This window comes from Xenopus laevis, chromosome 9_10S (genome assembly GCF_017654675.1).
Source record: "Xenopus laevis strain J_2021 chromosome 9_10S, Xenopus_laevis_v10.1, whole genome shotgun sequence".
Classification (NCBI taxonomy): Eukaryota; Metazoa; Chordata; class Amphibia; order Anura; family Pipidae; genus Xenopus; species Xenopus laevis.
In genome coordinates this window covers 49241397-49256006 of record NC_054388.1, presented here as the reverse complement: position 1 = coordinate 49256006, position 14610 = coordinate 49241397, and the positions used below count along the sequence as shown (strand labels likewise).

General features: G+C 41.7%; 1 protein-coding gene across 1 annotated transcript in view; it reads left to right on the top strand.

The window, feature by feature from the left end:
- mylk.S (myosin light chain kinase S homeolog) overlaps positions 1-14610 on the top strand; it is a 47906-nt gene that overhangs the window by 19154 nt on the left and 14142 nt on the right. Inside the window, 4 exon segments of the mRNA XM_041578288.1 lie at positions 3533-4749; positions 7614-7730; positions 8569-8643; positions 12885-12935. Coding sequence (XP_041434222.1) covers positions 3533-4749; positions 7614-7730; positions 8569-8643; positions 12885-12935 — 1460 coding nt within the window.

Below are 14610 nucleotides of genomic sequence, written 5' to 3'. Positions count from 1 at the left end.
CAGCAGTACTGTCTTGCTTAACAGCATTGTTTCTGAAAATACACCCAGGATCAGTGTCATAGTCCCACAAGATACATGGGAGCAGGGAGTTGTGATTCAGTAACAGCTCTCCCCCATCTGCAGCTCCAAATATATTATCTGTGTGCCCTTGGTACCCCTAGATTAGAACATAGCAGGGTGACTGTTATCCTATTGTTTCTATTAATATGTAACCTTGTGAGATAAGAGGGCTCAGCCTGAAGGCCAGTTAGGATGAGAATTGTATGAGTGCTTATTTGTGCCCTGGGTATTCCTGGAACTATAGAAGGGTGACTGTTACCCCAATGTTTCTATATATCTGTAACCTTGTTATGAGCTAAGGAGGCCCAGCACGAAGGCCAGTTAGGGTGAGATGTTGGGTGACTGCATAGTTTTGCCCTGGGTACCCCTGGAACTATAGTTAGGTGACTGTTACTCCAATGTATCTATGTATCTGTAATCCTATGAGCCTGGAGGCTGGTTGGGTGGGATTTGGGGTGACCGCTTATTTCTGCTCTGAGTCTTCCTATAACTATAGTAGGGTGACTGTTACTCTAATGCATTGATCCCCAACCATTGGCTCATGAGCAACATGTTACTCTCCAACCCGTTGGATGCTACTCTCACTGGCCTCAAAGCTGGTGCTTATTTTTACATTTCAGGCTCGGAGGCACTTTTTAATTGTATAAAACCAGGTGTACTGCCAAACTGAGCCTCCTGTAGGCTGCCAGTCCGCATAGTGGCAACCTAATGGCCAATCACAGCACTTATTTGGAATGCCTAGGAAAATTTTTCATGCTTGTGTTGCTCCCCAACTCTTTTTACATTTGAATGTGGCTCATGGGTTAAAAAGGTAGGGGACCCCTGCTCTAATGTATCTATGTATCTGTAACCTTGTTATGAGCCTGGAGGCTGGTTGGGTGAGATTTGGGGTGAGTGCTTATCTGTGCCCTGGATACCCCTGGAATTATAGTAGGGTGGCTGTTACACTAATGTATCTATGAATCTGAAACCTTGTTATGAATTCAAGGGAAGGTGCATTTTGCTACATAAAAACTTGGGGACCCCTGCTCTAATGTATATATGTATCTGTAACCTCGTCATGAGCATGGAGGCTGGTTGGGTGAGATTTGGGGTGAGTGCTTATTTGTGCCCTGGGTACCCTTGGAAATATAGTAGGGTGACTGTTATACTAATGTATCTATGAATCTGAAACCTTGTTATGAATTCAAAGGAAGGTGCATTTTGCTAAATAAAAACTTGTGGTTTACAGATCCTAAAACCGAAATGTAAAACTTCCCCATTTAAAATGTTACATTGCTAGGGCAGCAATGTATGGGTTAATTTATTTCGGAAAGTGACTACCTAGTCAAGTAATTTGAAATTTTGGTTTCCTGTAAATAGGCTGCTCTCGCTGAATTCATATCTTGTGCCTTTGCACAGATGAACACCCTTTTATATGGATTAATATGGTATTGAGTGCAGGAGAGAGAGAGGCGCAGGAGGCCATAGAGGTGAAATGAAACATCAGCGGCCCCTAATGCCGAGTGCAGATCTCATTGAAGGCTGCTCTGAGTATTCGCTCGAGGCACGTCCTGGCACAGGCATACTCTCAGCTCCATATATGGTGACACTAATCTTTTAAACATAAATTTAAAAAGCAATGATGTAGGATGGATGGGACTGATATGTGTCCCTACATTTGCTTTTTGGGTGTCAAAAACCCTAGGAGTTAGAGGCAATAGAAGTATAAAAATTGCGGCTGACACAGGTTTAAGCTTGTAAGAACGTGATGATTTCCCATGAACCTTAGTAGGGTCAGGAAGAAGGTGGCAGGAACAGAAGGGGCAGGGGTTGGATGTATATGAGATGCCCCTTTGGCAAGTGTAAATGCCCAACCATGCTGTCCCAGCACCCCACTGCCAGCCAAAAGCTATGCCACAAGAACCCTCCTTTGACAACCCCAATATTGTCATTATTGCTTGAATAATATTCCACCCACTAGAGCCTTTGTCAGTTTAGTCCAACCTCTAGTAATCACAGGGTTTTTTTCATTTGCTAAGGGAGTGTGGTGCCAATACATTTGCAGCAAAAGCCATAGACCAAATGGCTCAGAAAGAATGCTGGGAGATGTATTCCAGCTGCCCTAAACTGTCTGTGTGGCATCCATGTTTGTTTTGTTTTTTTGCAGGCAATAATTCTTCTGTGTCTTTTGGGGAATGTTAGTAAGGAAAAGGCATGGGGCTGGGATTTATCTTTTTTTCAATGTGTCCCTTTGATTTATTTTTTGGTTACAAAAACCATTAACGATTTGTGTTTCTATTAATATTTTGGTCTAGGATTCTCAACCAGTCTAAGGTGATATAAACGATGTAAACCAGGGATGTTCAACCTGCTAATGTTCAGCTGCTGTTAATCAATGTCTCAGTAACCTCTGCTATTTGGTATCAGAGTATTCTGCCACAGTGGTACAGATCCTATACAAACACCTAGAATATCAGCTGTAAAGCAGGACAGAGAATTGCAGTTTACAATGGGTATAGATATGATCTGTATCACTGTGACAGAATGCTCTGTTATACAGATAGCTAGAATCTCAGCCATAACGGATCTGTGCCACTGTTAACAAATGCTTTGTTATACAAAGAGCTAAAATCTCAGCCATAAAGCAGGATAGGACTGCTGCTTACAATGGGTATAAGGTAGGGTCTGTGCCATTGCGACAGAATGTCCTGTTATACAGATAGCTAGAATCTCAGCCATAAAGCAGGGCGGGACTACTGCTTATAATGGATATCACACAGGATCTGTGCTAGTGTGACAGAATGCTCTGTTATAAAGATAGCTAGACTTTCAGCTTTAGAGCAGTCACGAAGGCAAGTTTGGGTTTTAGGATGATCATGTCCCTTTAACCACAGCAATGTTCTCCCAGCTCAGGGATACACTTCTATACTTTGCCCTGAGATTGTGGGATAAATTATAAGCGATGGTGCAAGAGACGAGGGGAGTATAGAACAGAGGTTGCTTAATATACAGAGAAACACAGTAATTGAAGTTCATTGCTGTTGCTTGAGTATAAAAAAGAAGCATCTCCTTTGTTTGCAGTAACGCTGTGGGAGAATGCAGCTGCCAGGTTTCTCTGATGGTTGAGGGAAGCTCTGGGGGTCACTCTCATACACAGTTAGTCACTGCAGGTTCTAAGGCTGCTGCTATGCTAATACCATTCTTTCCCAAGAGCCAAGCTAATCCCCCCAAATGTGACCCATCACACTGTGCTGGACTAGACACAGACAGAGAGCGAGATGAAGGCAGACGTTTTTTCTTGGCTCGTTCCCTTATAAGGTCACTGAAATCGTCATTCATGCAATAAAGCAATGGACTGTGTTCCTTCTAATCAAACTCCCTCCCCTAAAGACATTTCCCTTCCTAGAAGAGAGTTTGTTTAAATTTTTTTTTTCTAAAGCCAAACCTCCCTGATTGCCTCTTTCTCTCTCTTTCCCAATTTGACTCTCAGGCAGAGGGAGCAGCTGTGCTTTTCTGAGAGGGATGGATGGGATGAGGAGGATGCACTGAGTCTTGGAACTGAAGAGGATCAGGATAATATTCGAGGGGTGCTCAAGAGAAGAGTTGAGGTCAAGGAAAGCTCAGAGGAGAAGCTCAGGCAGCAGGAGACGGAACAAGTCGACTTCTGAAGAGTTTTGGGGAAAAAGGTAAGCACAAGGAGAGTTTCTGAGGAGGATCTGAAGGATATCCCACCAGAGAAGATGGACTTCCGAGCCAACCTCCAGAAGCAGGTCAAGCCTAAGGCCCTGTCTGAGGATGAACGCAAGGTCAATAGCTCACAGCAGGTGGACTTCCGCTCTGTGCTGGGCAAGAAGCCATCAACTCCCAAAACCCCTCTGCCAGATAAGGTGATCACCAAGGCAGCAGCTCCTGACTTTAGGTCTGTCCTAGGTACTAAGAGAAAAGTGCCCACTGAGAACGGCAGCCCTAACAACATTCCACATGAGAATGCAAAGCCAGTGGTCAAGGGAAATAAGTCTCAGGTGAATTGCTGCCCAGTAGTGGATGGGGAGGCAGTCAAGAACAGTGTCTCGAGTGGAGCCAAGAGCAGTGTACCAAGTGTAGCCAAGAACAGTGGCCCAAATGTAACCAAGACCAGTGTCCCAAGTGCAGATAAGACCAGTGTCTCAAGTGCGGAAAAGACCAGTGTCCCAAGTGCAAACAAGACTATTGTCCCTAATTCAGCCAAGACCATTGCCCCAAGTGCAGAAAAGACCATTGCCCCAAGTGCGAAAAAGACCATTGCTCCAAGTGTGGAAAAGACCAGTGCGGAAAAGACCATTGCCCCAAGTGCGGAAAAGACCATTGCCCCAAGTGTGAAAAAGACCATTGCTCCAAGTGTGGAAAAGACCATTGCCCCAAGTGTGGAAAAGACCAGTGCGGAAAAGACCATTGCCCCAAGTGCGGAAAATACCATTGCCCCAAGTGCGGAAAAGACCATTTCCCCAGGTGCGGAGAAGGACAGTGCCCCAAGTGTCGAGAAGGACAGTGTCCCAAGTGCAGCCACAAAACCAGAGTTTTTGGAGGTATTGCAGGATGTACATATTACTGATGGGGAAAAGCTGGTGTTGCAGTGCCGGGTCACATCTGAACCACCACCAACCATCACATGGATTCTGGATGGAAAAGTCATCAAATCCTCCAAGTACATTGTACTCTCTCAAGAAGGTAACCAACCAATGGGGGGAGCAAGGGGAGTAAATGAGGGTAATGTACACCAAAGGAGAGGCCTGGTATATGGGTGCAAATTGCAATGAAATGCAAATTACCTTTAGTTGAAGATTTCTTAAAAAGAAAATATAACAATTTTTACAAAATATACTTTCTGCTAGTGGGAGCATAGTTTATCAATATATTTGAGTTTACTACTTTAAATGGAAGATGCCATACTGCAGATCTGACTGAAACAGTGTCTTCTGGAAAATGGGAAGATGGCAGGTTTGCCAGGCAAGATCTCCTAGACAGGACCATAACCTCGAAATGTTGTGATTTCAGTTCAAGTCACTTTAGTTCAGCCTCTGGTTTTAAGGTTAAGAGTGTTAGACACTATGATGCCCTGGTCACATGGACAGCACCCTTTGTGTGCCAAACTGCTGTGTAACCAATGTCTGCAATTCTTGTTAGTTAAATCCCATAAACAGGATTTAATAAACTTTGTATCATGAACATCACTGATATGTATTCCTCATATACAATAACACACTTATTACAATAAAGCTAGCACTATGCTGAGCACTTGGTGTATAATATATGCAATTTTTATTGTTTAATACTTGTACAGGTATGGGACCTTTTATCCAGAATGCATGGGACCTGGGGTTTTCTGGATAACGGATCTTTCTGTAATTTCTTCATACCTTTAGGGGCACATTTACTAAGGTGAATTCGAAGTGAATTTTTGAATTCAAAAGTTTCAATTTTTGAAGTAATTTTTGGGTACTTCGTCTATCGAATAGGCCAAATTCGACTTTGACTTCAATTCTAATTGAAAATACTTTAAATATTCGACCATTCGAAAATCTAAGTACTGTCTCTTTAAAAAACTTCGACTTTGACCTTAAACCTGCCAAATTGCTATGTAAGCCTTTGGGGACCTCCTATAACCTATAGCCAATATTTGGCTAAGTTTTTAGAAGTCAAAGTTTATTTTTTAAAAGAAACGCTCGTTCCTTCGATCAATCAATTAAATCGTTTGTATCGAAGGATTTAATCGATCTATTGAACGATTTTACTTCGATCGAATATAGCCATGCTCGATCAAAAAAAAACTTTGACTTTGAATGTCGAACTATTGCAATTCGATGCTCGAATTTCGACGTTTTCGCCCCCAAGTCTACTAGAAAATCATATAAACATTAAATAAACCCGAGGATGTTTTTTTTTATTATTACAGAGAAAAAGGAAACATTTTTTAAAAAATTGGATCCTTTGATTATAATGGAGTCTATGGGAGACAGCCTTTCCGTAATTCGGTGCTTTCTGGATAACGGGTTTCCGGATAATGGATCCCATACCTGCAGTCTGTATTTCTGGGCACTAGGTGTATAATCTCTGTAGTTTTCTAATGATGGGCACTAGGTGTATAATCTCTGCAGCTTTATTGTTTAGTGCATAGTGTATAATCCTGCAGTCTGTATTGCTAGACACTGTGCAGTTTGTTTCATTCAGGCTCTGGTGATTAACTCCAGTGAGATATAGGAGGTTAAAGGAGGTTTAGCCAACTGCTCTCTATGAATGCTGGGAGTTATAGTTTAATAACAGCCAAAGAAATGCAAGTTTGATTGTAATCAACTGTCAGGGTATTTTTCCCAGGGTGCCTGTTACATGTAAGCTCAATGGCAATAGTGAGCTTATTTCTTACCATGGAGACCCCTAAGAAGATTGTTCATACTCAGGCCTGGCTTCCAGTTATCTTAAAGGAAAAGTTCACTTTTATGAATTGAAAACGGAATAATCACATATAGAAATTTGTTTCAAACAGATTATTTTTTTTCTGTTTGATGCACATGTTGTGTTTTTGAACCAATTTGGGTGTGGTTGGGAAGCATGCCGCCCCCCTAAAATCCTGCCGCTCTAGGCCCGGGCCTAGGTGGCCTTTCCTCAAATCTGGGCCTGCCCATAACCCCCAGGCTTTGTATATAATACAGATACACCCCCTGCTTTGTGTATAGCATACCCATTGCTTTGTATATACTACTATGCTACAGATTCATGTGCTACTTTGTGCATAAAACAAACACACCCCGTGCTTTGTGTATAACACTCCCTGCTCTGTACATTGCAAATTTCCCTGTGATCTGTCAAACACTGCGTGTAGTGCAAACATACCGTATCTAAGACATCAGAGCAGACTTTGTTGTTCAGTTTTGATAGTGCAAAACATATGGGATTTTGCTTAATGACATCCTGTTTTTGAAGTGTCTATAACATCCGCTGGGGATATTCCCTTTGGGGCAGGGGTGCAGATAGCTGGGTCAGACCCTGGCTGACAGGAACTGACTAAGAGAGAATTGCTGGAACACGCTGCCACACATATATACTGTTTTCATATATTCATCATGCACTTTAGCTGTGTTCAATCTCTGTTAGCTATGCTAATGTCATGCTTGGCATTTTATCCACCGACAAACACAAGTCTTCTCCAATCCTTTGCACTTGTGAGTATTTGGGCAGGTGCTGGTGGAGAAAATGCTGCATTACTCTTCCTGCTTCAGGCTACTCTAGTGTAAATGTAAATTGTGTGTAAGCATGAGCCACATAGGGTATGTTCCTCTTTAATGAAGTGTAGAGAGTCGTTGGGAATGGCTTAAAGTCCTCCCTACCCCAGTAGATGCCAATCAGATGACTTAAAATGCATTTGGATTATGAAAGGGGAGTAATTATATGGTGCCAATATGCCCAGAGGTCTGGCATGCAGAATGGCAAGCTATGCACATTCATGTGAAGTTACATTGGCACCTTCCACATTAATGACATATGGGTTTAGTTGTTTTGGATCCAGCCTCTAATCCACAACTGACTTTCTGTTTCAGGGTCTCTGTGTTCCCTCAGCATCGAGAAGACCTTTCCAGAAGACGAGGGCCAGTACCTGTGTGTAGCTGAGAATTCGGCTGGGAAGGCAGAGTGTGCCTGTAATGTCACAGCTGAAGGTATGTCCGCGATTTTCCAGTCATTCCTGGCGCATGTGACATTGGCTTCCATTTCTTGGTGCCATAAAACTAGACACAGTAGCTCTCCAAGGGGCATCATCCTAGGAAATGTAAGCCCAGGTTCAAGAACAAATCCCTTGCTGCTCAGTGTTATCTGAAGCTGTTGAGCTCCCGTTTGTCTTGATGGCACCATTGGCACAAATATCCATGACGCTATGAGAGATCTCCCTGTACTGTTCCTATTGCAGCACTCTTGTACTGATATTTGCCATGACTCCCTTAGATGTGCAAGGTCTGCTCAACAGCAGGGACATACGGATTCTATAGGGGTGCAACTGGGTGACGGCATAGGAGGGGTTAGTCTGAGTAACAGGTTGCAGGTTATTCATGCTTCAACACTGGCTACTGCTGAACTTCTTCTGTCCTAACCATTTTGTGGGAAGTTAATTACTTTTTTCATTTAATCAATCGTTACCACCTTTATCATAATCTTCCTAAAAGTTAGTTTGCAGTTCCTGTAATTAATGGCATGCCAGTTCTCACGGCTTGATGCCTTTTGGAGGGTATTTCAGTGTCTTGATATCAGGCGGCATGAAGGCGGTTGGTTACAGAGGGGGGTGATGGGGAATGCTAGGCTGGGATACACTATGGGGATTACAAAGGATCGTTCCTCTAACCCCTCAGCTGTTCCAAAGCTCATACCGTGTGTCTGCCCATTGTTTAACACTTAGCGTCTCATAATGGGCCCCCTTCTCTTTTGGACGGCCAAGCCATGCTATGACAGACTGCCTGCATCTGTGTCCTTGTGTCCTGATAAATCTATTGCCCTGTCTTGCAGATACTTCTGGCAACAAGGGGATTAAGAAGAGTAAGAAACCCAGAAGCAATGCTCCACTCGCCAACGCAACGGAAAGTAAGTGGGTGCTAGTACACAGGGTAGCATGGCACTGAATATATTATACTGGGCATGGCCATCTTTTAAGTTACAACAAACCCTGCATCTCTTTTTCCCACTCTCACTTTTGGAATTGCTGCCTATCTCCTTATTTCATTGGGAACTTACACTGTTTCTCCATTCTGGCAAATGTCCCCAGTCCCTATGAGAGGATATAACTGTGTGAAATGATTTTCTGTGATCATTTTCCAGAGACGTTTATCATAGGGTGGTCTCACAGGACTTGACTGTGCTGGATAAAACCGCCTCTTTAATCTAGACCTGAAGTCCAGTTTGGATGAGATTTGGGCTGACTGATTATTTGTGCCCGTAGTACCCTACCAGGGTAGGATTACAACAATGTTTTCTTGTATCAGTAACCTTGTTATAGGCTAAGGTGCCAAGTCTGAAGGCTTGTGAGGGTGATATTTGGGTTGAGTGTCCCTGGAACTTACCAGGCTTACTGGTATGGTATCCCAATGTTTCTATATATCTGTAACTTTGTAATGAGCTAAGGGGGCCATGCCTGAAATTGATGGTGAGTTCTCCATAAGGAGCAGATAAACCATAAGGAGGGAGGGATTACTGCTGTGCAGGGTCCCATCACTTTTGAAACTCTACATTGGAGTATTTAGATTTGTTCAGTATGTTGTTGGGGGCACTGGATGTCCTCCTTGTATAGGGCCCTCTCTCTGTAATCAGAAGCACTTAACGTTGTGATTGGACAAGACTATACAACACCAGGGCTGGACACAAAGCCCTTGCACTGCCCAAGGGAGGCTTGCAGGCATTTAGTCTAAGTGGCAGATTAGAGTGGAAAATTTCTGTTGTGCCAGTCCAACCTTGCCTGGTGAGCCACATATGTGCCTGTATATACCCCTTGCTTGAGCCACACAGAGTTGTGTGTTTCTGGCAGATAATCCCAAATGTAAAAGGGTTCCTCATCTTAAATGTTGCCTCACTGGATTTTCCTTCTTCTCCTCTCATTTTTCACTACTGTTTCTTTAAACACACTTGTGCGAGGTACACTTGCTGAGTTGCATCTGAGACTTGCAGAGTATTCATCTCACTTCAGATAATCCTCTTTAGAATGGAAAACACATTTTGAGAAGAAGAACATTTCTGGCTGACAGTTGTATATACTCAGTGTCAAGCTTTAAACAGAGAGCAGAGCAAATACCTCCAAGATCTCTCACTTGATATTCTGGCTGCCAATTTGTGACGAGCCATGAAAACTATGGGAGCCTGGCAGTGGCTAAACCATTCACAGGATCCTACCAAGCCCTTGACACCCTAACGATAACCCCCAAACCTAAACGATATGCATATCTTATATACACTCAATGGTCTAGTCCAGTGATCCCCAACCATTGGCTCATGAGCAACATGTTGCTCACCAACCCCTTAGATGTTGCTCCCAGTGGCCTCAAAGCAAGTGGAGGCAAATTTTAGTTGTACTGCCAAACAGAGCCTCCTGTAGGTTGCCACTCCACATAGAGCGAATCGGCAATCACTGCACTTGATTGGCACCCCCAGGAAATGTTTTCATGCTTGTGTTGCTCTTCATCTCTTTTTATATTTGAATGTGGCTCATTTGTGAAAAAAAGTTTGGGGACCCCCAGTCTTGTCTGTCACGTGGAACTTAAATACTCCCAGATAACTTCACTATATTCTCCCCCTACTTCTACCTTGTGGGTATAGTTATTGGGGACCAGCATACGTACCGCTATATTTCTATATTAATATATCAGATGAAAATTATTTAACCTGCCCAATATGTAGAGAAAAAAAAACCTACAACACAAGGAAGGAGGAATAATGTTGATGATGGACATTAGAGGAACAGTAACACCAAAAAATTAAAGTGTTTAAAAGTAATCATAATTTAATGTTGCCCTGCACTGGTAAAAGCTGCGTGTTTGCTTCAGAAACACAACTATAGTTTATATAAACAAGCTGCTGTGTAGCCATGGGGGCAGCCATTCAAGCACAGGATGCACAGTAGATAACAGATTACTTCTGAAGAATCCCATTGTATACTGCAGAGTTTGTCTGTTATCTGTTGTCTCCTGTGCCTTTTCTCCTTTTTCAGCTTTTAATAGCTGCCCTCACGGCTGGGAATATGGATCATATGGAAGATGTTATCAAATATGACAATTTGAAGAGTTCGGCAGGAAGTTCAAAATGTCCGAGTTGCAGCTAAAGGCAGTGTATCATCGGAAAAGCTTTCTCTGAGGTCTTGTGTCGCAGTGCCAGAGCTGCCGGGTTCCCCTGCCTGTGGAACTATTGCAGTGAAACCTCAATTTTACATCCCCTGATTTTAAGTTTTTTCTCATTATACATCATTTTTTTGTGGTCCCACCTAAATTAATACATTGCCCTGATTTTACATTTTCCAGAATTTTACACAGTTTTTTCTGGTTCCCTGAAAAACAACCAAAATGGGGGTTCTACTGTAATTGTTTCCCGCACAATCATCTTTGTTTGGAATTTTATCCTTATCTCCCCCCCTCCTTTTTCAAAATGATATAGCTTTAGAGTTAGAGGGTCATTCTGTATTTGTTCATGTTACAGTGTTGTGCAAACTACAACTAACTAATGTTACAAATGACTACATGGGCATTGGTGAATTTCTTGCAGGGCTTTTGGATACAACTATAAGGAAAATTATGTTTTATAAACTATAAGAAAGACTTTACCATTCATTATACTCACTACACTAAAAGATAAACTACTGATTAGCTGCTGTTAATGGCCTTGTTACCTTTACCAACTTCCTTGATGCAATAATAATGATACAATCAGGTACTATTCTACCCGGTACTGTAAAGTGCAGAAATGTCACTTATATTTATTCAGTGGGCTTGTTTCTAGCCTGGCTGCTCACAATTTTCATGGAAAAGTGACTATTTTTGTGCAGCTGGGTCACAGCCCTTTCTATGCTGGATCTGCTTTAGGGGAGAGCATTACTGGCTTGGTCCAGGTAATCTTACACAGTTGTGTCTCAAAGATACACTTCATTCTGTGTTCCATCATCTCAATCTTTTTATTCTGTGTCCCCAATCTACACTAGGTCCATGTTACAGTGAGATGTGTCATTTCTGCCCTTATGTCCCCTAGACATCAATGTCTCTTCTACTCAAGTAATTTTACTCCTTTGCATTACATATGGGGGGGCGATGCCCCTGCTTTGACAAGTTTTATTTTGTCTTCACTGGCAAGGCAGCACTTTTAATCTTTTAATATTTTTATACCTTTCTAGTGAGATGCCCATGTTCATTTCTTTTCTTGGCCATCTGCACTCCTTCCCCTGTCATTGCTCATGCTTTATCATCAACATCATTATCATCACTGCTGCATATTTGAAACAATGCATTGTCTACTCAACTCTAACTCCCCTACTAAACCCATCCGTTTACAGTCTGCTTCACTCGCTGGTCCCTTTGTCCGTCTATCGTAATCATCTCCTGTTTTTGGGCTTCGTCTCTCACCTTCAACTCAAAACCACTGATCTCTCTTGGCATAAGCCTCTCAGTTTACTACTAAATTCTGATGGAAAATATACTTTCAATAGATTTTCTACTCATCAACTGAAAATCATTGCCTTATGATTTAATTTAGATTTAATCTCTCCATTGTCCACTCAATTCATCTTCTTTCTCTATTTTACTCCTCAAAACTTGTAGTGCAAAACTTGTAAGACATGTATGTCTTACTTATTTGCCTACATCACTTACTCTTCCATGTTCATCCTCCAGTATTAATCCTCCCCATTGCTGCTCCACAATGATGGATGCCAAGTTTTCATTATCTCTATGCTGCATTTCATCTCCATCCACTTCTCATTCATTGTCTTGTGGCTGAAATTGTATCTCTCAGTCCCATGGTTGGTGGTTCTCCACCAGAGACTCTAATTCTTGCAACAATAACCAAGTCTGGATTTCATGTCTCCATCTTCAACATCTCCATTGTCATTCTTTCTCTTGCGGTTTCATTTCATATCACCATATCCCATTTTACAGGGCTACTCCCCCCACACACAAACACATAAACATACTTCTTTCTCTTAATTTCTCAAACATCATTTCAGATGTTTAACGTCTAACTTTTTGGGTTATCAGAACTCTTGAAAGGTCTTTTTTAACCTTAACCCAACCTCAACCAACCCTTCCAGAAAATGCATCCTGGTTTTACAACAAATCCTTCCACTCTGCTTCCAGATGAAGCTACTATTAAGAAGAAACCAGCTCCGAAGACCCCTCCCAAAGCAGGTAGAATGAATGGCTTTGCTCTTGAGACACATGGCGTCTTGATTTGGAATACTAACAATCTATCAACCATTATGTTCTCTTTTTGCTCCTTAAACAATTGACTTCCCTCTCAATATCCTGTTTTCCCATAGTGCCACATTTCTAGACATAGATATACAGTTGTGTTCAGAATAATCGCAGTGTGTTTAGAAAAGCTCAAAATCCTTATAATGGCTTTTTGTTCCATACACGCAAATGCATTGGGAACACTGCACATTCTATTCCAAATCAAAAAATGAAGAAAAATATATCACATTTTTGTTTTTCCTTTACAGTAAGTGAAGAAAAAGGGAATATTAGGCTGTACAAAAATATAGTACTGTCTGCATTCTTCTTTACAAACTCAAACATTCACTGTATAAACTGAGTTGTGCTTTCCTATGAATCACTGAACTAATATTTAGTTGTATAAGCAGTGTTTCTGAGAACTGCTGCACATCTGTGTTGTATGGAGTCCACCAACTTCTGGCACCTGTTATATTCCACAATGCTTCAGCATTTCGTGATGTCACCCCACAAATTTTCTATTTGATTAAGGTCTGGGGATTGGTCTTCGGCATAAGGCAACATGACCTGAAACTGATGCATGATCCCTGGTATGTGATAAATAGACCCAACACTAGTGATGATCAAACTGTCCTGTTTCGTTGAAAAATTTGCAAAACGCAAAATGCATTGAAGTCAACTGGCGTTTTTCTTGTTGCAGCTTTTTTGTAGCGGTGACATTTTTTGTGGCAGATTTTTGCCTCAGTTTTGCGGAGAAATTTGCAGACGGCAAAATCCATGCCTGGTGAAGAAATTTGCTCATGACTACCCAACACCATAGTATGAGAAACATCCCCATATCATGATGCTTGTGCCACCATGTTTCAGTCTTCACACTGTACTGTGGCTTGAATTCAGTATTTGGAGGTCAACTGACAAACTGTCTGAGGCCCCTAGACCCAAAAAGAACAATCTTGCTTTCATCAGTCCACAAAATGTTGCAACATTTCTCTTTAGGACAGTCAATGTGTTCTTTGACAACTTCAGCGCATTTTTTTTTCAACAATGGGACTTTGCAGGGGCTTCTTGCCGATAGCTTGGCTTCACATAGACATCTTCTAATTGTAACATTACTCACAGGTAACTTTGATCTCCCTGAAGCTGATCATTGGCTGAATCTTTGCCATTTTGGCTATTCTTCTATACGCTGTTCTTCTGAACAATGTCTGAAATGACCCACTTTACTCAGATTTTCAGAGAGAAATACACTATAACCAGCATGCACAACATTTGCTGCCTTCCTTCCTTAAATAAGGGCCGTAATTGACACCTGTTTTTTCACAGAATAAATTACTTCACTAATTGAACTCCACACTGCTATTATCTGGAATAAAATATTATTTTGAACACGTCTCAATGATTAAATTACACAGAATCAGCAGAATGCATGTCATGACTGTTGGTTTTCTATTACTCTACTACACCTACTAGTAAATTATTTGCCATGTAGAAATATAATTTCTACCAAAAATAGGGATTGATCAGGTTAGTTATATTGGACTGCTATTATTCTGAACACAACTGTATCTCAATATATCCCTAAATAATGTGGTGCCCATGATCTGGCAGTAGAGCTTGAGATGATAGCTAC